Here is a 26,944-nt window from a genome sequence, read left to right on the forward strand (position 1 = left end):
TGTTGTGCTGGTACGAGTAAATCAGACACAGCGGCGCTGCTGGAGTTTTTAAATACCACGTCCACTCACTGTCCACTCTATTAGACGCTCCTACCTAGTCGGTCCACCTTGTAGATGTAAAGTCAGAGACGATCGCTCATCTATTGCTGCTGTTTGAGTCGCTCATCTTCTAGACCTTCATCAGCGGGCACAGGACGCTGCCCACGGGGCGCTGTCGGCTGGGTGTTTTTGGTTGGTGGGCGATTCTCAGTCCAGCAGTGACAGTGAGGTGTTCAAAAACTCCAGCAGCGCTGCTGTGTCTGATCCACTCATACCAGCACAACACACACTAACACACCACCACCATGTCATTGTCACTGCAGTGCTGAGAATCATCCACCACCTAAATAATACCTGCACTGTGGTGGTCCTGACCATTGAAGAACAGGGTGAAAGGGGGTAACAAAGCATGTAGAGAAACATATGGACTACAGTCAGTAATTGTAGAACTACAAAGTGCTTGTATATGGTAAGTGGAGCTGATAAAATGGACAGTGAGTGTAGAAACAAGGAGGTGGTTTTAATGTTAAGGCTGATCGGTGTATATCTACAATAATAACTTCTATTCCAGGGCAGTAGCAGCTTTCTGCTTGGTTTCACTTATTCGTGGGAGAGTTCATCTGTGGGAGAAGACTTTAATATTGTATGTACTCAAGTATTTTGCTTCAACCCTGCTTCATCCTCCAGTGCAGCAGGTGGATTTAATGCAGCTCCTCAGCTGCTTCACAACCCGACAATAAAGCACAGAACAAGGAAGCTTCAGCAGCTGATCTGTTTGTACTAAACTCACTCATATGTAAGTAACATTTACATTCATTTATTTATCATTCTGTCATTATTAACTACATTCTAATTATTAATAAAACTACAGTTCATAATAAAATATCACTGTGAGGATTTGAGGAGCTTTAACTCCCTTCTTATTTACACACACAAACTGCTAGCTGCTCCGCTAACTGTTAGCATCAGACATGATTCAGAGTTGATGAATCGACTCATTTCAACTAATCAAGCAAAATGAATCAATAGGTCGGAACCGACTGAGAGGTTTTTAATAATTCTATCTAACCTCAATTTATTTTAGCTTTGTTTACAAGCTGTTTTTATAGTTAAAAAGTAACTCAGCTTTGTAAACATCGTTGTTTTTACAGTTTTACTGAGTTCTTTACACTTTATTTACAGGGTGATTGTACAGATTAATAGAACCACATCAAGTTCTTTTAGCTTTTACTTTGTTTACATGTTGTTTACAGAGTTTTCTGTTTTTACTTGAGTGCTTTGATAAGTCATTAAAGAATCAATATATCATTACGAACTGCTGAGGAAGGAGATTTGTACAAATCTGTAGTAAGTAGGGATGTAACGATACACGATACCCACGATACGATTCGATTCACGATACTGGGTTCATGATACAATTTATTCCCGATTTTTTCTTTTTATTATTTCTCTTAAAAAATAAAATAACATCTTTCATTTATCCAAATGAGGAATGTCCTTTTATTTCTGACGTAGGTGGGTGATTCTTCAATTGGGGGAACTTTTACGTCCCTAAGTAATAAATTTGTGTTAAAAATACTTTATTACAAAACAAATATTTCAGGTATTAAAAAGATCATTCATTGCGTCACTAAAAAAAAAATGACATACCAAAATATTTTGCTACTTTGGCCTTGTCCCCAACCCAGACTTTAAAACTTCTCTGCTCTAATAAAATGCTAAAAAGTCATCAATTCATTATAAACATCCCAATATGAGTTTTATAATAACTTTCCCCAGATAGTCCCCACAGCGTTATCGTCATTACCGCAACAGTGTACGGTTTCTGTAGGGAATCATTTGAAGGTAACACTTGTTTATGTTGTAACCATGGAAACAAAGACTCACAAGGAAGCACATGCCAGCCATGAGAGAAGATTAACATTTTAATGTCTGGAAATGTGAGTAATTTAATCACGTATTCCTCCTGATCATAGAGTATATTTATTCAGTGTCATTACCATGTACATCAATATGGCAGTACTTTACCAAGCTTTAGCAAATCCATGGCCTAGCTAGTTTTTGTCTTAAAAAAAGTAAAAATTGTCATTACCGCAACACGTCATTACCAACACAATGACATTTAGCATATAAATATAAAATATTACAATTCTATATAAGCTCAATTGTAGCCAGCCCCGGTTCTGGACTGCTTTGCTTGGGGGGGCAGTAAAACCTAATGAGGGGGCATGTTGATAGTCATGTTTTTGAAGCCAGAAATATATTCAAGGCTTGATTTGTGCATGAATGATGACAGCCAAGCTATTGATACTGGCTTAAAGTGATGTATGAGGTAAAGAAATAAAAATGCATGTTTTCGAACTTAAACTTAAAACCCAATGATTAAAAAATACATGTTGATTATGTAAATGGAGAAAAAAGATGATCTAATTGTATTTCATTTTAATACGCCCCCTTAATTAAATTGCCATTACTAATAGAACAACTCTATTTCTTGAAAGGCTTTAATACAAATTTAAGTCAAAGCTGACAAATGTACCTACACACAGACTGAGAATATTCAAACGTGGAAATAGGAATGAGTGAGAATATTTATATTATTGGGAAATTAAAATATAAAGAAAACAAAAGAATACTAATTCTGTAAAAAAAAAAGTGTTTACCAGTATACCTGCCTCTCGCTCACACTAACAGAACATATACTGCCGAACTGAACTGTTTGGGGCAGTCTGCCGATTTTTATATGACTCAAAGAGCCAATCAGGAATAAGCAAGGAAATATCTTCACACTGTAAAACAAAATGCATTTTTGTGATTGGTTCAGAGATAATTTTAAAAATAGCCGTTGCTTGCATTGTGCTTGGGGGGGCAAAGACACCATTTGGGGGGGCAAAGCCCCCCTCAGCCCCCCCCTAGCGCCGGCCCTGATTGTAGCCATCATTAAGTCTTTGCTCTAAAGCATGTAAGCATTATCTTCACATAATTAAAACTAAATTATTACTAATTTTATTTTTCAGAAGTTAAGACGGTCAAAAGAGCCCGCAATTGAAGAATCACCCAGGTACTATGCAAAACAATGCTGCATATTTCCCTTTTTGTGTAAAAAATAACTGAAATGAAATTTTAAAATAATTTAGGGCTGCACCTAACGATTATTTTGTATCGATTAATCTAATGATTTTTTTGTTTTTTTTTTCGAATAATTGATTAGTCTAAACTTCTGTACTGCTTATTTTAAAGGGGTTTATGTGTGCGCTTACACAAAATAATGAAAAACAGAATTCATTTTTATGTATCAATATTTTCTCTAACACAAAAAGCACTTTGGGGCAGAATTCTGCAAAAAAAATACCTGCAGTCAAAGGTACCTTGTAATGTCGAACATTAAATCTCCCATAATATTAAAGGAAGAGCTTGTAACATTCCAGTAAAGGAATATAGAACGTCTTTATTTGTCATATATACATATACAGATGTACAATACAACAGGAATTCTTTCTTTGCATATTCCAGCTTGTTTGAAAAGTCCTCCACACTTCTTTACTTGTCCCTTAAAAAAGAGACAGATAAAACAGATCAGAATTACACTGATAGTGGCATCATCACTACTGTGTTATCAGATATCTCATCAGAAAAACACTAGACCTCAAATTCGCATTGCTGTGACGGTTTTATATTTATCACTATTTTATCAGTTTTATTTTATATGTCATAGCAACTCTTTACCTGAAATACAGAATCAATTTTCTACTTAATAACTAGACTTCAAACTTAAATGGTTATAATATGTAGTTACGGTAATCACTGGTAAACATATTTTTACATCGATGAACGATTTACAGGCTGTAGCGACAGGCTGTAATGTTAGTTTAAACTTTTCTCTTCCTCCAACGCGACATTAAAGTAAACAGAAAAATATATAACGGCTGAATAACAATCTCACATAATGCACCGTTGCAGTAACGGTGCAGAAATGACTTTAATTGTTTAATTTATTTTACTAACATGGGCAATGAAGACAGAGAATCTACTACTAACATTGACTACTACTAACGTTAGCACCGTAGCTACATGTGTTAATAACCCTAATATATAACGCTGGGATGAAGAAGTAAATTGTTGCTTGTTGCTTGTGCTTCATGTGCTCGTGCATAGGTCGTACTGCTGCGATAAACCGTCGTCACTTTGTGAAGTTTACAGAGCACCACATTGTTGGGTCTCTGTCAAAAACACTCCTAAACTTAAGATGCTCGTGTGCAAGTTTTTAGTGGGCGTGGCCAGCTTTGCAACGCGACGACGCACATTTTTGCTAATCGACGTATTTTCGTAATCGATTATGTCGACGCATCGCCCCACCCCTTAAATAAATCCCACATTAAAAAATAAATAAATAATACAAATAAAGAAAATATCCTCAAATAAATACATTTGGCTGAAAAATCCTGAACCTGGCGACTCTATGTAGTGATGTCAACCAGGCGAGGTGAATAGCACCCTCTGCTGTTTAAAGTCAAGTCAAATTTATTTATATAGCGCTTTTTACAATACACATCGTCTCAAAGCAACTTTACAGAATCCAGGACCAACAGACCAAAAACCCCTGTTGAGCAGCCGAGGGCGACTGTGGCAAGGAAAACTTCCTTAAAATTACAGGAAAAAAACCATAAGAGGAACCAGACTCAGCAGGGACCCCTGTCCTCTTTAGGTGGCCTGGAGGATACTTTAAATAATTAGGATTTACACAAATCATACAAACACACAATTAAATTGAACTGAAAGTTATAACTAGCAAAACATAATGTGAGTTCTTCATTATTCAGTCAAGTCTGTGATGAAGTCCGTTGTAAGTTCTGGACATTTTTAATGCAAACACGCCAGGTTGCCGTCACATCTAGTAGGAGCAGCATTGTTGGCACTGAATCAAAGTGAAAATCGATTCATTTTACATGAATTACCGATTCGATTCGTGGCACATGTGCACTGATTTTTAACTGTCTTGTGGTGCATCGTTACATCCCTAGTAGTAATTATAAAAGATGATGCAAAATGTACAAACAAACAATACAGCGAGCTGTGATCCAACGGTGATTAGAATAAATGGACTGGATTTAGTAACTGGATCGATCTGATTTGAATCCTGTTCACATTGTAAACACGTGCTGTTGTGTGGAGTGAAATTAATTCCAGAAATAGACCGACGCTGTGAAGCAAAACATTTAATAAATCTACAGTAAATCGTTATTGTTCAGTGTGATGTGATTTTCTTTATGAAGTTCTTTATTTCTGATGGTCACTCACAGATGTATTTCTTTTTTAGAATTTTTAAGGTCTTTTAGATTTGTAATAATGGAAGCAGCAGAAATGGAGAACGTTGACCACGAGGATTTGCAGAATGGAAGAGTCGAGATCAAAACAATTAAAAAGGAAGAAGTTGGAGATGAAGATTTTCTCTGTAAGTAAACAGGGTGCATTACATCACTTATCCACCAAATATTGTGATTACTGAAGCTTCACCTAGGGCTGGGGGGCGGCACGGTGGCTTGGTGGGTAGCACTGTCGCCTCATAGCAAGAAGGTCCTGGGTTTGATCCCCAGGTGGGGCGGTCCGGGTCCTTTCTGTGTGGAGTTTGCATGTTCTCCCCGTGTCCGCGTGGGTTTCCTCCAGGTGCTCCGGTTTCCTCCCACAGTCCAAAGACGTGCAAGTGAGGTGAATTGGAGATACTAAATTGTCCATGACTGTGTTCGATATAAACTTGTGAACTGATGAATCTTGTGTAATGAGTAACTACCGTTCCTGTCATGAATGTAACCAAAGTGTAAAACACGACGTTAAAATCCTAATAAGCAAACAAACAATCAACTGAGCTAAAAAAACTCATATCTCCACATGCTTTTGAGTAGTGGCGATGTACGATACGATATAATGTAAACTTAAAGTACAATGGCAGACCACTGCTCGTATTTTACCTTATAATGTTTATAAGTTATCTTAAAAACACAAAACATTGTAGTTCTGATACATTCTGACTGATTACTGTGTTTATATTGTGTATTATTACAGGCTGTATTTGTATTCATATTGATAATATTTATATCAAACAAACCAGCAGAATCTCACAATCACATTTCTGCTCCATTGCAAAATGAAAGCGCACGGTAAACAGCAGCACCGCGACCCAGATCAACCACACAGCAGCAGAAAATCATAACCGCTGCTTACCTGAGCTTCTCTTCTTCAAATTGAGACCAAATCTATATCTGTGTGTTGTTCCATTAGGGATAAAATCCATATATACTGTATATATATACAGTGAGCGAACATTTGGACAGGGGACGGTGTGTTTTCTGTACAGTACAGTACTACTGTGTATTGTTGTTTCTGGTAGATACATTTTATATAAAAGAAGGAAATGTATTATGGTGTATGATACAGCACACGTACTGTACTGAAATGTGCTGTGAGTTTTATGTACAGTACTACTGTGTACTATTGTTTATTATTTTTTATTACAGTAATGTATATTCTATAATTAAAGATTTATGGGAAAATATACTTGTATTTATAACAAAAAAGACTTTTTAAGACATTAGAGAGGTTAGGTAAGGGGGGGTTGGGAGGTCTGGCACAGATTAATTTTGTTTACATTATTTCTTATGGGAAAAACAGGTTTAACTAACGAACATTTGACTTAAGAACAAACAGCCCTTCAGAACCAATTAAGTTCGTACGTCAAGGGTCTACTGTATATAAATCAATTTCCAACTGTGTTTGTCCACATAACTAATGAAAACCGTCTTAGATTGTTTATTCTCTCGGCTTTCCTGATAAAAAGCTGAAACTGGCATTCGTTCACTAAACTTTAACCTCTACAACCAATAACAAGAGAGATTGAAATTCCGCCCATTCGGAAGCTCTGATTGGTTTATGCACTTCTCTAAGATCTGGTTTATGCACTTCTCTAAGATCATTAACAGGAACATCAACAACACCCGCACTCTATTCGACGTGGTCCACAAGCTTACAAATCCTCCAAAACGGATCACGCCAGAACTTCTGTCCACAGAGAAATGTAATGAATTTGCTCATTTCTTCTGTGAAAAAAATCAAAACTATTAGACTGACCATCAACGCCACTCAGTCAAACGATGAAACCATGCTGCCCCTACAGACACCTAAAAATAACATGACTATTATGTCACAATTTAATACAATAGACCAAAAAACTCTGGAGAGAACAGTTCAGCATCTTAAATCATCGACATGTTGTCTCGACATGCTGCCATCTGAATTTTTTAAAACTATTTTTAACTCTGTAAAAACTGATTTGCAACAAATAGTTAATGGCTCACTAGAATCAGGCGTTTTCCCAAAGTCACTGAAAACAGCTGCCATTAAGCCACTCCTAAAAAAGAGAACTCTGGATGCGTCTGTGTTAAACAACTACAGGCCGATCTCAAATCTTCCTTTCATAGCTAAGATCATTGAGAAAGTTGTTTACAGTCAAGTCAGCAGTTTTTTGAATTCCAGTGGTTATTTTGACAAATTTCAGTCAGGCTTTCGAGCTCACCACAGCACTGAAACGGCTCTCATAAAAGTGTTAAATGATCTACGGCTGAATACTGACTCGGGTAAAATATCAGTTCTGGTTTTACTGGATCTTAGTGCTGCCTTTGACACTGTAGATCACAGAATACTGCTGGACAGGTTGGAAAACTGGGTTGGACTTTCCGGAACAGTCCTTAATTGGTTCAGGTCTTATTTAGAAAACCGGAGTTACTTTGTCACTATTGGCAGCTGTGAATCTGACAGGGTGGCTATGACATGTGGAATCCCCCAGGGATCAGTTCTCGGACCTCTTCTGTTCAATCTTTATATACTGCCATTAGGCCAAATGCTACAGGATAACAACATTGATTACCATAGTTATGCAGATGACACACATATATATCTGGCTCTCTCACCCAATAGATTCACTGTGTCAGTGTCTGGAGGACATCAATAACTGGATGAGCCAGAATTTTTTACAGTTAAATAAGGACAAAACAGAGATTGTGGTGTTTGGCAGCAAAGAGAAGAGGACCAGTGTCAGTGAACACCTCAGTTCCCGGTCTCTAAAAACCAAAGACCAAGTCCGAAATCTTGGCGTTCTAATAGACTCAGATCTTACATTCACCAGCCATATTAAAACCATCACCAAAACAGCCTTCTACCATCTTAGAAATATAGCCAAAATCAAGGGTCTAGTGTGCCAACAAGACCTAGAGAAGCTGATCCATGCTTTTATCTCCAGTAGGGTGGACTATTGTAATGGTCTCTTAACTGGACTTCCCAAAAAGACCATTAAACAGTTACAGCTCATTCAGAACGCTGCTGCTAGAGTTTTAACTAAGACGAAGAGAAGTTCTGCTACTGGTCTATAAATCACTGAATGGGTTCGGCCCAGAATACATCTCAGAAATGTTTAGAGAATATAAACCCAGTAGATCTCTTAGATCCATGGACTCAGGTCAGCTAGTTGAGCCCAGAGTCCAAACTAAACACGGTGAAGCAGCATTTAGCTGTTGGGCTGCATATAACTGGAACAGACTGCCAGGAGATATTAGATATTCCTTAAATGTAGAAATCTTTAAATCCAGGTTAAAAACTTTTCTTTTTTCTTGTGCCTATGATTGAGCTTGAAATTTTTGCTATTACCCTCATTTTACTAAATTCTAAATTGTAGTGTATATTTTACTATATTTTCTTTTAGTTTTCATGTTCTTAATTTTTTATCTCTCTTGTTTTAATTTCATGTTGTCTTAATTGTAACTAAATGTTTGCAAGAAATCTTTCTGAGGTTCTAGATCTCAGGAATGTTTTAATGCTTTTAATTAATTTTTTCCTTATGTAAAGCACTTTGAATTGCCATTGTGTATGAAAGGTGCTATACAAATAAACTTGCCTTGCCTTGCCTTGCCTATGCAGCTGTTTATCAAGGTCTGAACCACGACTCATGATTCATAGAGTTGTTTAGCACGACATCGTAATGAAATCCTTGTCCATCCTCATCACTCCCAATGACAGTTGCAACATCCTGTCTGGCCTCACTTGACCCCAAGTATTAAAACTCTCTACTTTCACCACTTTAACTCCTTGCAACTGCACGTTGTGTACTCTATTTTTATTTCATCTCTCTTCAGTGCATACCTACATTTCTCTAAGCTCTTCTTAACCTGCTCTGTGCTCTCGCTACACATCACAATATCATCTGTGAACATCATAGTCCATGCACACTCCTGCCGCATCCACTTTAAACCCATTTGTTGTTCTTACTGCCGTCACATTATCATACATTTTGCACCATCATCACATACTTCTCTGCCACTTATGATTTCCTCATACATTTATATTTACATTTTTGGCATTTAGCGGACGCTTTTATCCAAATGACTTACAGCAGTATATTATCTGAGCAATTGAGGGTTAAGGGCCTTGCTCAAGGGCCCAACAGTGACAGTGGTGGGGCATAAACCAGTGACCTTTTGATTACTAGTCCAATACATTAACCGCTAGGCTACAACTGACCTACAATACCACAGCTCCTCTCTCGGCACCCTATCATAAGCTTAATCCATAATCACACAGTGCACCTCCTTCTGGTCTTCCCTATACTTCTCCATCAACACACTCAAAGCACTTTGCTGGTATGAAACCATATCCACTGATCATCATCTGAACCAGCTGTCTTTCCACTCTTCATTCTTTTTATAGCTGCCCTCACTTCATCCTTACTAATCCAACACACATCCAACCTTTTCCCTTATTTTGTTCATTCCAAACGACTCAAAGTACTCCTTCAAATCACACCCCCACATACATGCTTTTGCACACTCCAGTCTAGATGAAATAACTGCCACTAGAAGTCATTTATGTTTGAAAACCAAATTCACAACTACCCCAGTATAACCCGAATCTTATGTTTCTATTTCACTTACTTATCAAATTTCAGATGGAGGAACATTCAACTCTGAGGGAAACACTTCCTCTGCGGGACACGCTGCTCCAGTGGACCAAGAGCCTGAAGGTTTCCTGAAAATAATTATAAAAGAAGAAGATCCTGAAGACGACAACGACAGTAAGAGATTTTATTGGGGCAAAGTAACACCTTTCATGTAATAAGAACTAATTTGTCTGCATTTGTTTCAGAAATGTTTCTATTTTTTAATTGACACGTTTTGCTTAGGAACTACTTCTGCTTTTTTTTATAAAAATTTTTATGCATGTCTCCCCTTTTTCTCCTGTGGTAGGGAGTAAGGCGAGGATCGTCAAAGGTGGTTTAAAACAAAAATCCTGATAATCCTAAAAGAAAACAAACTGCTGTGCTAAGAATGTGTCGCAGCTGTAAAATACGCTAGCACACCAGAGCTGGGATCTCGAATATATCATATTGAATCTCAGCTCTGCCATTTGGCTGGGCCGGGAGGCTACATGAACAACGATTGGCTGTTGTTCACAGGGTGGGATGAGCCGGACCAGGGTTCCTCATAACTGGTGCAGTTACGACCTCTGCTGGCTGATTGAGTTGGGGAATAATGCTGATCAGGGTGTGGCTCTCCGTGCACAAGGCTGATCCGCATTCGAACTCGCCTTGTGCAGGTGAAAAGATGCTCCTCGGTCAACAGTGGAGGGTTGTATCGATAGAGGTATCCTGGAGGTATCCTAGGGTATCCAAACATGTTGTTCACCTGAGATGAACTGATGAAGTTCTACTTGTTTATTTTATAATTTGTAGTTTTTTACATTGTTTCTTTTATCTATTTCAGTAACGAACGACGATTTCTGCTGCTACTTGTGTCCATTTTCCTGTTCAGCCCAGATTTATCTCTACAAGCACATGAAGAGTTGTCACAACGGCAAAAACGAGACGCTTATTAAATCTGAAGAGGATGAAGGTAAAAATCCGAGTGATACTATACAAACCTCCTCTGATCCTCTCAGCATGAGCACTTCTCATCAACAACAGCACAACTGCTCGTACTGTGGTCAGAGCTTCAGGTGGCTGAGTGATCTGAAAGTCCACCAGAACATTCACACCGGATACAAACCGTACTGCTGCTCACAGTGTGGAAAGTCTTTCCAAAAACACAATCTTTTAAAACTTCACCTGCGCATTCACACAGGAGAGAGGCCGTATTGCTGCTCACAGTGTGGGAAGTCTTTTATTCGAGATTCTCATCTCAAAATCCACCAGCGCATTCACACCGGAGAGAAACCGTACCAGTGCTCGGAGTGTAAGAAATGCTTCTATCGACAGTGTCACCTTAAAACACACCAGCTCATTCACACCGGAGAGAAACTGTTCTCTTGCTCTCAGTGTGGGAAGGGTTTCATTCGAAATAGTCGTCTTAAAATCCACCAGCGCATTCACACCGGAGAGAAATCCTTTTTCTGCTCACAGTGTGGGAAGAGTTTTATTCATTATTATCAGCTTAAATGTCACCAGCACATTCACACCGGAGAGAAACCGTACTGCTGCTTACAGTGTGGGAAGTCTTTCATAAAACAGAGTCTTTTAAACATTCACCTGCGCATTCACACTGGAGAGAGACCGTATTGCTGCTTACAGTGTGGAAAGTCCTTTATTCGAGATTCTTATCTCAAGATTCACCAGCGCATTCACACAGGAGAGAGGCCGTATTGCTGCTCACAGTGTGGCAAGTCTTTTATTCGAGATTCTCATCTCAAAATTCACCAGCGCATTCACACGGGAGAGAGGCCGTATCAGTGCTCGGAGTGTAAGAAATGTTTCTATCGACAGTGTCATCTTAAAACGCACCAGCTCACTCACACCGGAGAGAAACCCTATTGCTGTACAGAGTGTGGGAAAGCTTTTAAGCAACAGTGTCAACTAAAAAAACACCAGTGCATTCACACTGGAGAGAGACCGCATCAGTGCTCGGAGTGTAAGAAATGTTTCTCTCGACAGTGTCATCTTAAAAGGCACCAGCTCATTCACATCGGAGAGAAACCGTTTTCCTGCTCGCTGTGAGAGAGGTGTTTGGCAGTTCTTTTAGAAGACACCAGCGCGTTCACATCAGAGAGAAGCTGTATCAGTGCTCGCAGTGTGGGAAGAGTTTTGAACATCATACCTATCTTACAGTCCACCTGCATATTCACACCATTTGTCTGCTCACAGTGTGGGAAGAGTTATAATTACCAGAGTCATCTTAACAATCACCAGCACATTCACACCAGAGGTAAATCGAATCAGTAATCACAGTACATTTTCGGCAGTTAACAGACACTTTTATCCAAAGTGACTTACAGTACTGTGGCAGTATACTGTCTAAGCAATTGAGGGTTAAGGGCCTTGCTCAAGGGCCCAACAGTTACAACCTGACAGTGGTGGGGTTTAATCCAGCGACCTTCTGCTTACTAGTCCAGTACCTTAACTGCCCTGTAAAAGAGAAAAGAGTAAAACAGTAAAAGAGTTGTAATCAACTTTATAATCTTATAATCTACCAGAACTATCACACTGGGGAAATACAAAAAATATGAGTCAGCGGATGCTGAGGAACATAGTGCGCAGAGGTCACCAACTTTCTGCAGAGTCGATCACTACAGACCTCCAAACTTCATGTGGCCTTCAGATGAGCTCAAGAACAGTGTGTAGAGCTTCATGGAATGGGTTTCCATGGCCGAGCAGCTGCATCCAAGCCTTACATCACCAAGCGCAATGCAAAGCGTCGGATGCAGTGGTGTAAAGCATGCTGCCACTGGACTCTAGAGCAGTGAAGACGTGTTCTCTGGAGATCCGATGGACGAGTCTGGGTTTGGTGGTCGCCAGGAGAACGGTACCTGTCTGACTGTATTGTGCCGAGTGTAAAGTGTGGTGGAGCGAGGATGATGGTGTGGGGGTGTTTTTCAGGAGTCGGGCTCGGCCCCTTAGTTCCAGTGAAAGGAACTCCTAATGCTTCAGCACACCAAGAGATTTTGGACGATTTCATGCTCCTGACTTTGTGGGAACAGTTTGGGGATGGCCCCTTCCTGTTCCAACACGACTGCGCACCAGTGCACAAAGCACAAGCTCCATAAAGACGTGGATGAGCCAGTTGGGTGTGGGGAAGAACTTGACTGGCCTGCACAGAGTCCTGACCTCAACCTGATAGAACATCTTTGGGATGAATTAGAGCGGCGACTGTGAGCCAGGCCTTCTCGTCCAACATCAGTGTCTGACCTCACAAATGCGCTACTGGAAGAATGGTCAAAAATTCCCATAAACACACTCCTAAACCTTGTGGAATGCCTTCCCAGAAGAGTTAAAGCTGTTTTAGCTGCAAAGGGTGGCGACATCATATTAAACCCTATGGATTAAGAATGGGAGTAAAGTGTAAGTTTTTAGCATCATGATTTAGCGTCTGTTCATTGTTTTAATGATATAACATCAGTTTTAAGAATATTTGGGATGTTTGTGTTGAGGTTATGGGGCAGATTCATCCAAACACTTGCAGAAAACATGTTTGGTGGTAATTATAGCTAAAGATATTGTCTTCAATACTGTTGCTGTTCTTTTGAAAGCTGTAATTTAAAATATGTAAATAAAAGAATGTTTTTTAATAGGGTTTGATTGCACTGGTCACATGATACACTTCACTTGGGTTCTAATGAATTCATGTGTTTTAGCTAAAACAGTTGAAATAAAACATTGATATGAAGGAAAATATATGCTTCCTGTGTCAACAGTTTAGGAAAGGCCCTTTTCTAGCATTACTGTGTGCTTCTTGTCCCATACTTCCTACCAAAACCAGCAGTATAGGTTAAGATTTCTTTATTGATCCCCATGGGGGAAATTTGAGTGTTACAGCAGCTCCAGTACAGTGTAAGAACAGTAAATAGAGTAAATAAAATAGAGTAGAATAAAATAAGAATAAGAAAATTATAAAGAAAATATTAGCTATGAGATGCAATTACTATTATACATCAGTATGGTAATTACAACTACAGTATATAATAGGGCGGCACGGTGGCTAAGTGGGTAGCAGTCGCCTCACAGCAAGAAGGTCCTGGGTTAGATCCCCAGGTGGGGCGGTCCGGGTCCTTTCTGTGTGGAGTTTGCATGTTCTCCTCGTGTCTGCGTGGGTTTCCTCCGGGTGCTCCGGTTTCCTCCCACAGTCCAAAGACGTGCAAGTGAGGTGAACTGGAGACACTAAATTGTCCATGACTGTGTTTGATATAAACTTGTGAACTGATGAATCTTGTGTAATGAGTAACTACCGCTCTTGTCATGAATGTAAAGTGTAAAACATAACGTTAAAATCCTAATAAATAAATAACTATATAATTAAATCACTATATATTCTGTATGTAAATATATACATATGTGTGTATAATGAAATGTAGAGTCCAGTGCTGGGAAAAAGAGTGGAGGGATCTTGAGTTCTTGTATGGGGGAGAGTGTGAGGACAGTCTGTGTATTCTGCTGTTATTATGCAGTCTGATGAACGTCTGAAGCGCTCCGTCTTGCTCTTAGGTGGAATTTAATTTAAACTTTTATACACATCCTCTGTTGGGGACAGGTCAGGACTGTAGACAGGCTAGTCCAGTACCCGTACCCTCTTTGCATAAATGCTACCCTTACAGAAGTGTAAATTACCTTTGCCAAGGGCTTTGACCTTTGGACTTGTTGCTGAGAACAGTCTGGATGGTTCTTTTCATCTGTGCCCAATTCTTCCAAACTGAGATGTGGAATATTGATTCATCTGACCACAATACACGTTTCTACTGTAATGATCCACTCCCAGATTCCTCCGAGCCCAGAAAACTTGATGCCGTTTTGGACATGATTAACATAAGGATTCTTTTTTGCACAGTAAAGTTTTAAGTATCATGTGTGCAGTAACTCTGTATTGTAGAGCTTGATAAAGGTTTGATAAACTAATCCCTCACCCATGTGGTTATATCAGCTATTGATGGATGACTGTGTTGATACAGTTACTCAGCTAGTTGACTTTTTTATTAAAATATATTGTGTTGGAAATATATTTGTGTAAAAATATATTGTGGAACAACTTTTTTCAGTTCTGGTGCTGACAATATCTATTCATTCATCCACCTTTGTGCCCACTCGCTCACCTCTGTGCCCACTCGCCCACCTCTGTATGCTTAAAGCCCTGACCGTTATCACATGTTGGGTGTGTTCACCTGAGCTACTTTGCAAAATAGATGTACTGCAGCGTAAAATAAAGAAGTTAAAGAGAGAGAACATCTGTCTGAGGCCGTGCATTAGTGCAGGTGAAGGTAAGTCATGTTTTTCAGCAATAAATATTTTGTGCACCATAAAAATTTAACTCCTGCTTAGGCTCAATCAATGTTGTGACCATGAAAGTATTTCTTTTCTTTTTAAAGATCTTTTTCAGTTGCTGCTACTATTAAAAAAACATTCATGGAGTTCAATACCATATTGCAGCCAAGAGATTGTACCAAGAGACTGTAAGAAAAGTGTTCCTCCCAAGTGAAAGATTTAATCTGACCAGTCAAACCAGCAGCTGACTCACAATCAGAGCCATAACAGGTAAGTTTATAGAGCCTCACATTAGAATGTTTAAGCAATATGGCACAAGTGAGAGTGGTGATACATTCTTAATAATATGGGTGAGCAAGAACAACATCTGGTTATATGGACTGTACTCTGTTAGATGGAACAGTACTTGGGCTGCGAATGATGACGTTTCTCAAGTCCATAAGAATGCAAGTACAGAGAAGAGCACAGATTGAGGAAGCAACCAATAGCTGATCTGTTGCTGCACAGTTTGTGTTAGTCAATCTCTAGTCCTTCATCAGTGCAAAAACAGATTTTTATTCATAACTTCAATAGCATTTACAGTAATCAGCATATTAATAACTTCAATAGCATACACATTACATACTACAACTCTTATACTGACACTTTTACTCTTTATTACATAATAAAAAACAGATTTTTATTCATAACTTCAATAGCATTTAAAGTATTCAGCATATTAATAACTTCAATAACTTTTAAAACAAGTTGTATTTTATCAAGTGTAACCCACATTACACACTACAACACTTATACTGACACTTTTACCCGGTGAACTATTCTCAGTAAAAAGATTAATTAGATAAAAAGATTAACACTAAATTAGTCTTTTTTCCCCTGTAGCTTTTTAATGTGACATTTATCCTACATTTGTCTGAACAGTTTATAATCCTAAACTAACGTGTCTGCACAAAACAAAAATGCTTCACTTCACATGTAGGGTTGCAACTAACGATTATTTTCCTAATCAATCTGGTGATTATGTTTTTGATTAATTGCTCAGTTGGATTATTTAAAGAACAAAAACAGAAACAATATTTAGAAAAAAAACTATATTTAAATAAATATTAAAACATCCACAACACTAGTATGATTTCCCTTCTTAATTTTGTTTTATCAAGCTGGCTGTTTAATTATTTTATGGCATATTAAATACCGCCATGTACCTCTATAATAATAATGATATTTCATGATTTTCACTGTAAAATCACACATACGAGTAATTCAACCATTAAAATAGATCCACAGACGCCTCTTGCACATTAAAGACTTCAATTAAATTAAAGACTGCAACATAACTTCAAGGAAGCTTTGTATTTTAGCTGCCCAGAATGACTTGGTTACAGTGTAAAATGTTTTACATGTACTGATAAATATGCAGAAATACTTAAAAAACCTCTTTGTTTACTTTGCAGGTGGAGAATGCAGAGACGCCCTGAATTACTACCTAACTTTATTTGTTTTTTTTCCCCATTTTCCATTTATTCATTTACATTAGAATTTATATATATATTTTTTCCATTGATTAATTTAAATTAATTGCTTAATAATAATAATAATAATAATATAATAAATACAATATATTTTAACTGATTTTACCTCAGTTTATAATGGATAGAAAAATTGAGGGATTCTTCTTTTTTCATTTCCCGTTCATTTAGCTGAATTTGATTGATAATGATAAAACATTTTTTAAAATAAATATGTTTGCATTGATTTTGCCTCAGTTTATGTCAGTATTATCACATGAATTGTTTGAATTAGACCATCAGAGCAAATGTTATCAGAGTGATTCAGATATTGTTTTGAATGAATGGTAATGTCTGAGGGGGCTGGGGGGTTCAGGACTGTAGTATATTAGAATTGTATTTGGTGATATATAACTGTAAGTTAGTTAACGGTTAGAAGGTGGCAGTAAATACTTAATGACTATATAAAATAATGAGGGTAGAATTACTAAGTGAATGCACATGTGATGGGTTGGAAGCATGAATGTGTGTGTGTGTGTGTGTGTGTGTATGTTGAGAATAAATGTGCAGAGTTAAACGGATTCTCTCTCTGCCTGCAATCTCCTTCATCCAGTATATCACAGAGACAGAGGGATTAACATTGTCCTGGATTAACATTATCTGTAGTTCTGTTAATAGTTTGTTAAAGTAACATTTAAAACATTTAAAAATGTTTTTGGGTTTGTTCTTTGACTTGTATTAAATGTCTTGAGAATATTAAGAAAACTGACAAAAAACTGACAAAATAACATTGAAGGAACGTTCTAATGAAACATTCATACAACCAAAATGGAATGTTATGGGAACATTCAGAGGACCTTATTTAAAATGTTCTTAGAACATTCCAAGACAACGTTCCCAGAACATTAAATTATGGTTGCAAATGAGGTTTAGGTAACGTTCTATGAACGTTTTCCTAACTTAAAAAAAAACGTTCTGAGAACATCAAGAAAACTGGACAAAATAACGTTGAGGGAACATTCCAATGCAACGTTCCCACAAACAAAATGGAACGTTTGGGGAACGTTCTCAGAACGTAATTTTGTTAGCTGGGATTGTCTCCGTACAATGCCCAGGTCTGCTCTAGTCCTTCATCAGTGGTCACAGGATGCTGCCCAAAGGACGTTGTTGGCTGGATGTTTTGGTTGGTGGACTCTGAGATGCTTAAAAACTCCAGCAGCACTGCTGTCTTATCCACTCATACCAGTAATTGTAATTGGAGAACTACAAAGTACTCCAGTATGGTCATTGGAGCTGATAAAGTAGACGATGAGTGTAGATACAAGGTGGTGTTAATGTTACGGCTGATCTGTGTATGATGCCCCATTACAATGCATGCTGGTTCTGAAGAGCCACAATATTACAGTATTTACATCAAACTGTAAGAGTCATTACAAGAAAACCTAAATACAATATTAACCTCCATTGATGTGTTTTCATGAATGAAGCTGATTATAAGTAATAAAGTGATGCTTTAAAATATTTTAGACAGCTGGTGCCTCTAGAGGTGCAAATTGCTGAATAAATGTTGAATAATGAATTATATTGAATTTACCTTCATCCAGAGTCACTGGTGGCCTCATGACATTTTTCATGACTCCAAAGAACTGAACTTTTGAACAGAATATTTTAGAGTTTACAAAAAGTATAAATATAAATGTATATGTACACTGACTCACTAAACGAAACAAAGTATAATTTACACAACATTACAAATAAACAAAATACTAAGAGGTGAGTTACAAGAATGACTAAAACACTTCAAACAGCAGATATTAACTGTGCATTCAAATGTATTCTTTACAATAAGTCAATGTTTTTCATAATACTGCTTCTTATACATCAGATGACAATTTCACAAACATAAGCTGATTAAAAATGTTCTTTATAGCAGCAAAGTAAACAATCAGAAAAAAAGAACAAAACTATTATTATTACTTGTGTTCATCACTACAGGCTCCACAATAACACAACATGAGCCATGACATGATTCTACTGCAGTATTATTATTACTGCAATAATCATTCATTTATCACCCCAAACAGTGAAGTAGTGCACTAGATAGGGAACAGGGAGTGATTTGAGACACTACATATGGACCTACTGTAGAGAGCAGGTCTGTGTTACCTAATAAATTTCATTATCCAAGAATCCAGTGTTACCACTCACAATTTTAATTTAAAATCATCTTCTATTGTCCAGCTACACTTGGTTATAAAACCTGAAAACAGTAAAGAAAACAATGCTGACTTTAAAGTTAAGCTAGCTAGCTAAGTTAATTAGGTCAGTGCTAATGTAAATGAAGCTAGATAAGACTCTGTACAAGCACAATACTGGCTCACAAAACTCAATTAACTCAACATTCAGACTGAAAATATTAGTTATTATCTCAGCTGTAAGTGCTGTGGTGGAAATATCATCCAGGGGGTCCACATGAGCACTCATGTAGGGCAAGCAGTAGCCTAGTGGTTAAGGTACTGGACTAATAATCAGAAGGTTGCTGGTTCAAGCCCCACTACTGCCAGATTGCTGCTATTGGGTCCCTGAGCAAGGCCCTTAACCCTCAATTGCTCAAACTGTATACTGTAACTGCCATGTAAGTCACTATGGATGAAGCACTGTTTTGGTTTGCTGTTTGAGTTGATAACATGTGTTGCATTTATTACAGCTCTAAAACACTAATATAATTAAACAAAAACAGCTCAACAATACCGGTGACTGTTTATGCAGCATATTACATATAAATTGTCTGTCCAGGCGGGACTCGCGGGCTTTTGTTTTGGGTGTGACGTGGCTAGTGGTGTGCGATACTGCAAAATTTGGTATGATCCGATACCAAGTAAATACAGGGCCATAATCGCCGATATCAATCCGATACTTTTTAATAATTAAGGTAGATGCATCATCAAATAGCTTAATCTGAATTCTTATGAGGTGTATTATTGTAATACATATTGTTTGTAAGCAGCTGCTCTCAGTAGGGTTGTAAATAAATGTAGTTGTTTAAAGCTCAGATTTCTTGTTTCTGGTGCTTTACTTTCTCACAACGTTACCATCATGGTGTATCACCACCAAGCGGCTAACGCATAGTTGTGTTTGAGTCTGTACACACATGATCTTTACTTTCTGACTAAATAGGAGAAACGTGCTGAATGTAGCGGAGAAAAACCAAAGTATCGATCCCATGACACCAGTATCGAGCCGATACCAATACCATCGCTCGTCTGCCTTCACACGCATATGAACTTGAGTGACTCCCATTCTTAATCCATAGGGTTTAACATGATGTCGCCACTCTTTACAGCTATAACAGCTTCAACTCTTCTGGGAAGGCTTTCCACAAGGTTTAGGAGTGTGTTTATGGGAATTTTGACTTCTTTTAGAAGCGCATTTGTGAGGTCAGACACTGATGTTGGACGAGAAGACCTGGCTCACAGTCTCCGCTCTAATTCATCCCAAAGGTGTTCTATCAGGTTGAGGTCAGGACTCTGTACAGGCCAGTCGAGTTCTTCCACACCAGACTGGCTCATCCACGTCTTTATGGAGCTTGTGCTTTGTGCACTGGTGCGCAGTCATGTTGGAACAGGAAGGGGCCATCCCCAAACTGTTCCCACAAAGTCGGGAGCATGAAATCGTCCAAAATCTCTTGGTGTGCTGAAGCATTAAGAGTTCCTTTCACTGGAACTGAGGGGCCGAGCCCGACTCCTGAAAAACACCCCCACACCATAATCCCCCCTCCACCACACTTTACACTCGGCACAATACAGTCAGACAGGTACCGTTCTCCTGGTAACCGCCAAACCCAGACTCGTCCATCAGATTGCCAGATGGAGAAGCGTGATTCCTCACTCCAGAGAACACGTCCCCCACTGCTCTAGAGTCCAGTGGCGGAGTGCTTTACACCACTGCATCCGACGCTTTGCATTGCGCTTGGTGATGTAAGGCTTGGATGCAGCTGCTCGGCCATGGAAACCCATTCCATGAAGCTCCCCACACTGTTCTTCAACTAATCTGAAGGCCACATGAAGTTTGGAGGTCTGTAGTGATGGACTCTGCAGAAAGTTGGTGACCTCTGCGCACTCCGCTGACCCGCCCTGTCATTTTACGTGGTAACACTTGGTGGCTGAGTCGCTGTCGTTCCCAATCGCTTCCACTTTGTTATAATAGCACTGACAGTCGACTGTGGAATATTTAGTAGTGAGGAAATTTCACCACTGGACTTGTTGTACAGGTGGCATCACGGTACCACGCTGGAATTCACCGAGCTCCTGACAGCGACCCGTTCTTTCACCAATGTGTGTAGAAGCGGTGTGCATGCCCAGGTGCTCGGTTTTATACACCTGTGGCCATGGAAGTGATTGGAACACCTGAATTCAATGATCTGGATGGGTGAGTGAATACTTTTGGCAGTATCGTGTATCTAAATTTCTGCATCAATTATTTATAAAAGTGAGTAAAATAAAAACACACAAATAAAAGCCCAGTTTTATTAAACACATTAAATGATCATTACAGTCCAGCCGGGGAAACGAATCTCCTGGTTGTATTAAGGTTCAGGTGATGCAGCGCTGCAGTCACATCATCTTATAAAACGTCTTGATTTAAAGTAGAAGAATTTAGATTCATTCTGATCTCAGTTTTTAGGTCCTGGAGAAAAATAGTGACTTAAAACATAATGATTCCTTCACCGCGCTTCACAGTTTTAAAGACATTTTATTGGTTTTGTTTCAGCTCTCGTCTCATAAACCAGACGGAGAAGGTCCAAGTGTCTTCAGGACTGGACAGGACAGACGAGGTTGTTGACCTGTAGATAGCAGGAACACAAAATAATAAACTGACAGTTAAATAACAATTAAACAGAATCAAGGTCCAATAAAAATGTGTTAAACGTGAGCAGAATTCATTTCCAGACTCACTGTAGATCGTTGTGGCGGCTCAGTGACGGTTTAGGGCTGTGTTCCTTTTCCTGCCAGGTATCAAGGTGCCCAAATCCGGTTGCTTCTGCCAGTAGGTTAGAGTCGTTTCTATAAGACAATAACCCAAAGCATACACCCAAATCCATCATTAGTGGTAAATCCATGTTTTAGGAAGAAGAGTTTAGTCTCCAGATTGGAAGCATGTTTGAAATGAGGTGATGATTATTATTGTGAGATTAATTCTTTATTAAGCTACTTTCTCCAGCGCTCACCTTTCTGATCTGGCGTGGTGGTACACTGATGGTGCACTGATGGTACACTGATGGTACACTGATGATGCACTGACGGTGCACTGATGGTACTGTGATGGTACACTGATGGTACTGTGATGGTGCACTGATGGTACACTGATGGTACATTGATGGTACATTGATGGTGATCTGAACCTCAGCTGGAATTCTCTGGATCTGGTTCTTGTAGCAGACCTGTGCTGTGCTGCTGTAAATAATGAGGTGAGATACATTTCCATCATGTGTTAATGAGATATCAGGATAATAATCAGGATAATAAAGATCTAACGGGTGAAACGGATGAAACGCAGCATGAAAAACGTCTGGATTATTCAGTCGACTGATTCGTCAAGCCGATCCACAAAATATCGCTGATCTCCACCAGTCCTGCTGAGTTTCTCCAACATTACATGCAAGCAAACATCAGACCCTGATATGCTCACCTGTGATCCGTCTGCTAAATCTCTACAGCTGCCTGTAGAATAAACACACAGATTAATAATTCATAATTAATCACAACACACGTGATCTGAGCTACATGCTAACACAGTCTCTCAGCTAAATCCATTGAGGTCTGTTCCTATCTGTTCGGACTGACCTGGACTTAGTTCTTGAGGCTCTCTGGAAACCAGTGGTGCTCCAGGATCTCCTCGAGGCTGGGCCGCTTCTTTGGACTTTTGCTCAGGCAGATCCTGATGAGATGACGGCAGGCTGTGGGTGCAGTAATGGGTTCAGATCAGAATCCTGATGGAAACTGTGTGTACACGGGTCTAAATGTGAACGTCCTGCATCTTCTTACCCTCAGACACACCAGGTTTGAACTTCAGGCGTCCAGCAGTGATCTCCCTCTCGTTCCAGAAGGGCAGCTCTCCACACACTAAACCGAACAGTAAGATCCCCAGACTCCAGACTGTTGCAGGGCAGCCATGATACCTACCTCGCTTGATCCATTCAGGTGGAGCGTATAACATGGTGCCTGAGTAAAAGTGAGAGAGGTCAGTGAGGGTCACACACAGCTTTCATCTGTGTCTCATAACTGCTGACCTCTGAGGTACAATTACCTGAAAATCTCCTGTAGGGGCTCGACTTGAGCAGGTCCCCACACCCAAAATCGATGAGCTTCACTTCCAATCTGTCCAAACACACCAGCAGGTTCTCCTCCTTGATGTCTCGGTGAAGAACCCCGCGATCCTGGCAGTGACGTGCAGCGAGAACCACCTGCCGCATGATGATCTGAGCCAGTGGTTCAGGAAGGGCGTGGTCTCTGCGGTACTCGAAGAGGTCCACGCAGAGGGCGGGTCGCTCCAGGATCAGGACGTAACACTCGGGAGTGTCGAACCATTCCAGAAGCTCTAGGACGTGGTCACAGCGAGGTGGCCTGGACGCCATCAGCATTAACGCCACCTCTTTTGGGAGGCTCTTCTTCACTCCAGGCTAAAATAGAAGCAGGCGTGGTTAGTGTGGGATTGGAACCAATAGTCAACAGACCTACTGGCATGATAGATAGATAGACAGACAGACAGACAGACAGACAGACAGACAGACAGACAGACAGACAGACAGATAGGTGTATTGTGGGCAGTTGTAGCCTAGTGGTTAAGGTTTTGAACTAATAATCGAAAGGTCGCTGGTTCAAGCCCCATCACTGCCACGTTGCCACTGTTGGGCCCTTAAGCAAGGCCCCTAACCCTCAACAGCTCAGACTGTATACTGTCACAGTACTGTAAGTCACTTTGGATAAAAGCTTCTGCTAAGTGCTAATAATGTAAATGTAATCTGTATCTGGATCCTGACTCAGTATGGTGTGTTAGTTAATGTTAGAAAGTTTATGGACACCTAGTTTTGCTCTATATTAGTTTTTTTTATCTGGATGATGCTGCAGTATTTCACAAGTGTAAAAATTTTCCTTACGATGGTGATGAATTCGTCGTAGGTCGTCTTCAGGACGATCTTTATAGCGACCTGTTAAACACGCAGAACAAAGTGAATAAAATCATAAAGGAATATAACGGAGCAGCTTGTGATGATGAACGCTGCTTGTGTGGCGCTGAGCAGAGCCGAGTAAATATTTCACCTCTTGTCCATCAGTCCTCCGGAGTCCTGCGTAGACCGAACCACAGCCGCCTTTCCCCAGGAGCTCCCCCATTCTGTACCGTCTATGAAAGTCCTCTGTAAAACAGGGCGTGTTTTTAATCTGATATAAAGTCTACTTTTCTCAGTTATTAATGCAGCAGTAGAGAAGATGTGAGGCTGGACAGGCTGGACAGACCTTTAGAAGGAGAGCTGCTCCTCTGGACTGAAGTTCTGCTCTTATCACCAGCTACTGTTTACACAAACGTCATTAAATCACTGTTAGTAACTGATCTCCAACACGTCAGATGAAGAACAACTGTATAAAACACGTGCCAAACTCGAGGCCGTGAGCTTAAAAGACGTCTGGCTGACCTGTGTGGATGGAGTAGCTGGAGAACGTGCTGGTGCTCAGTCCCTCCTCCAGGCTTTCTCTGAAATGGGGCGTCCGCCTGACAATCTCGACTTAAAAGAGGTATTCTGTGTTAGTGTTATCACTTTACATCTTACACACAATCACAGAGTAAATCTTTATTAGAAATGAGTTCTACATCAAACCTGAGCTGGATCCTTCACTCAAAACTTTAATCTGTTACATTAATATTTCATTCTGAATAAAAACGCTTGTAGTGGTCGTGCTGTATCGTACTCACCACTGTGCAGTAGAGACGCATCGGAGAAGGAATCGTACTCGGCAGCAGGTTCAAGTACAATCTCACCAGCAGTAGAGAAGATTTGCTCTATAAAAGCTGTGAATCTGCTCAGAACTTTAGAAGGAGAGCTGCTCCTCCTCTGGACTGAAGTTCTGCTCTTATCACCAGCTACTGTTTACACAAACGTCATTAAATCACTGTTAGTAACTGATCTCCAACACGTCAGATGTAGAACAACTGTATAGAACACGTGTGCCAAACTCGAGGCCCGTGAGCTTAAAAGACGTCTGGCTGACCTGTGTGGATGGAGTAGCTGGAGAACGTGCTCAGTTCCTCCTCCAGGCTTTCTCTGATTTGTGGCGTCCATCCGACTCCGACGATCTCGACTTAAAAGAGGTATTCTGTGTTAGTGTTATCACTTTACATCTTACACACAATCACAGAGTAAATCTTTATTAGAAATCAGTTCTACGTTTCGTACTCACCACTGTGCAGTAGAGACGCATCGGAGAAGGAATCGTACTCGGCAGCAGGTTCCAGTACAATCTCACCAGGACTCATCTCAGCTGTACAGAGGCAGGGTCAGAAGTGGACGGTCAGGGGTACGAGGTTTAGGGTGGAGCAGGAATTAATCAGAAAGAGGAAGAAAGATGGAACAGATGATTAAACAATAAAAGCGTTCTCGTTAGAGCCCGACCGGGGTCTCGAACCCACCTGAGGATCCAGAGACTGATTTTAGACGTAGCGAGTCTCTCTCGCCGTGTTCAGATCCTTGAGATTCAGAGCTGCTGAATCCTTCCTGCTTTGCTGTTAGATCCACCACCTTGTTTAACTGGGATGTGATGGAAATGGACTCCAGAGTTTCACTGGACGATGATGATGAGAACGACGGCTTCCTGTACGGCTCCTGTCGAACACACGATACAGACGAGGTGCACTAAGATATTATTATTAATATTATTATTATTATTATTATTATTAATATTATTATTATTATTATTATTTTTACAGCTGAAAAATCCATCGACGTCACTAAATGAACAAACGAGATGAAATGACGTGTTTAGAAGGTGAGCGCTGGATTATGGGACGTCATTTTCTTACATTTATTTCCCTTTTAGTTCTGATCCGGGCCGCTCTTCTGTTATCACCGGTTTTAGTTTCAGTGTTCTGTGTGGTTCTGATCCGGGCGTCTCTTCTGTTATCACCAGTTTTAGTTTTGATGTTCTGTGTGGTTCTGATCCCGGCGTCTCTTCTGTTATCACCGGTTTTAGTTTCGATCTTCTGTGTGGTTCTGATCCGGGCGTCTCTTCTGTTATCACCGGTTTTAGTTTCAATGTTCTGTGTGGTTCTGATCCGGGCGTCTCTTCTGTTATCACCGGTTTTAGTTTCAATGTTCTGTGTGGTTCTGATCCCGGCGTCTCTTCTGTTATCACCGGTTTTAGTTTCAATGTTCTGTGTGGTTCTGATCCGGGCGTCTCTTCTGTTATCACCGGTTTTAGTTTCAATGTTCTGTGTGGTTCTGATCCCGGCGTCTCTTCTGTTATCATCAGGTTTAGTTTCAATGTTCTGAATGGTTCTGATCCCGGCGTCTCTTCTGTTATTGGCAGGTTTAACAACGATGTTCTGGATGGTTCTGATCCGGGCCTCTTTTCTGTTATCACCAATTTTAGTTTCGATCTTCTGAGTGGTTCTGATCCCGGCGTCTCTTCTGTTATCGGCAGGTTTAACAACGATGTTCTGAATGGTTCTGATCCAGGCCGCTCTTCTCTCCTCTGACTCAGCCTGTAATACACATTTCCTACACACACACACACACACACACGTGTAAACATGTACACACACGTGCTTTATCATAAATACGTCATAATTAAAGAATTAAAATGAATGTTCATGGCTGATGGTGAACTCGACTCACCTTGTAGGTGAAACCACCTTAAAGCAGAAACGGCGTCCGATGCTCTTTGCTGGGGGGCAAATAGTTTATCAAACATCTTTACCTTAAAATAAAATACCTGTTTATATCAAAGCACAAGCAAAACGACTAAAACTTTAGCAAACGAGTCCTTACAAGTGATCCTTTAGATACAGTTTGAGTCATTTCTCCTTTTTTATTTATTTATTTATTGATTAGGATTTTAACGTCATG

The 26,944-nt window shown here is 39.8% G+C and overlaps 2 protein-coding genes and 1 long non-coding RNA gene across 3 annotated transcripts; 2 read left to right on the top strand and 1 right to left on the bottom strand.

Moving 5' to 3' along the window:
* Positions 1–5,385: 5,385 nt before the first annotated feature.
* Positions 5,386–14,022, top strand: LOC134302635 (zinc finger protein OZF-like). The gene is made up of 4 exons (XM_062987804.1): positions 5,386–5,491; positions 10,028–10,153; positions 10,842–12,063; positions 12,096–14,022. Exons 1-4 carry the CDS (start codon positions 5,386–5,388, stop codon positions 12,229–12,231), a joined length of 1,590 nt encoding a protein of 529 aa, XP_062843874.1. The 3' UTR covers positions 12,232–14,022.
* A 1,043-nt stretch (positions 14,023–15,065) lies between these two features.
* LOC134335806 (uncharacterized) lies at positions 15,066–16,904 on the top strand. Its single transcript, XR_010015652.1, has 3 exons — positions 15,066–15,315; positions 15,424–15,589; positions 16,774–16,904. It is a non-coding gene; the product is annotated as an uncharacterized LOC134335806 (long non-coding RNA).
* Positions 16,905–21,339: 4,435 nt separating this feature from the next.
* LOC134335642 (serine/threonine-protein kinase pim-1-like) lies at positions 21,340–26,572 on the bottom strand. The gene is made up of 16 exons (XM_063018223.1): positions 25,900–26,572; positions 25,510–25,702; positions 25,281–25,361; positions 25,092–25,181; positions 24,796–24,966; positions 24,518–24,607; positions 24,342–24,395; positions 24,147–24,241; positions 23,984–24,034; positions 23,134–23,506; positions 22,872–23,048; positions 22,671–22,783; positions 22,516–22,547; positions 22,055–22,280; positions 21,783–21,890; positions 21,340–21,670 (listed from the first exon to the last, which is right to left on the bottom strand). The coding sequence occupies exons 3-12, from the start codon at positions 25,354–25,356 to the stop codon at positions 22,677–22,679; spliced, it is 1,284 nt and encodes a 427-aa protein (XP_062874293.1). The 5' UTR covers positions 25,357–25,361; positions 25,510–25,702; positions 25,900–26,572; the 3' UTR covers positions 21,340–21,670; positions 21,783–21,890; positions 22,055–22,280; positions 22,516–22,547; positions 22,671–22,676.
* Between the last annotated feature and the right edge of the window lie 372 nt (positions 26,573–26,944).

This window comes from Trichomycterus rosablanca, chromosome 2 (genome assembly GCF_030014385.1).
Source record: "Trichomycterus rosablanca isolate fTriRos1 chromosome 2, fTriRos1.hap1, whole genome shotgun sequence".
NCBI lineage: Eukaryota > Metazoa > Chordata > Actinopteri > Siluriformes > Trichomycteridae > Trichomycterus > Trichomycterus rosablanca.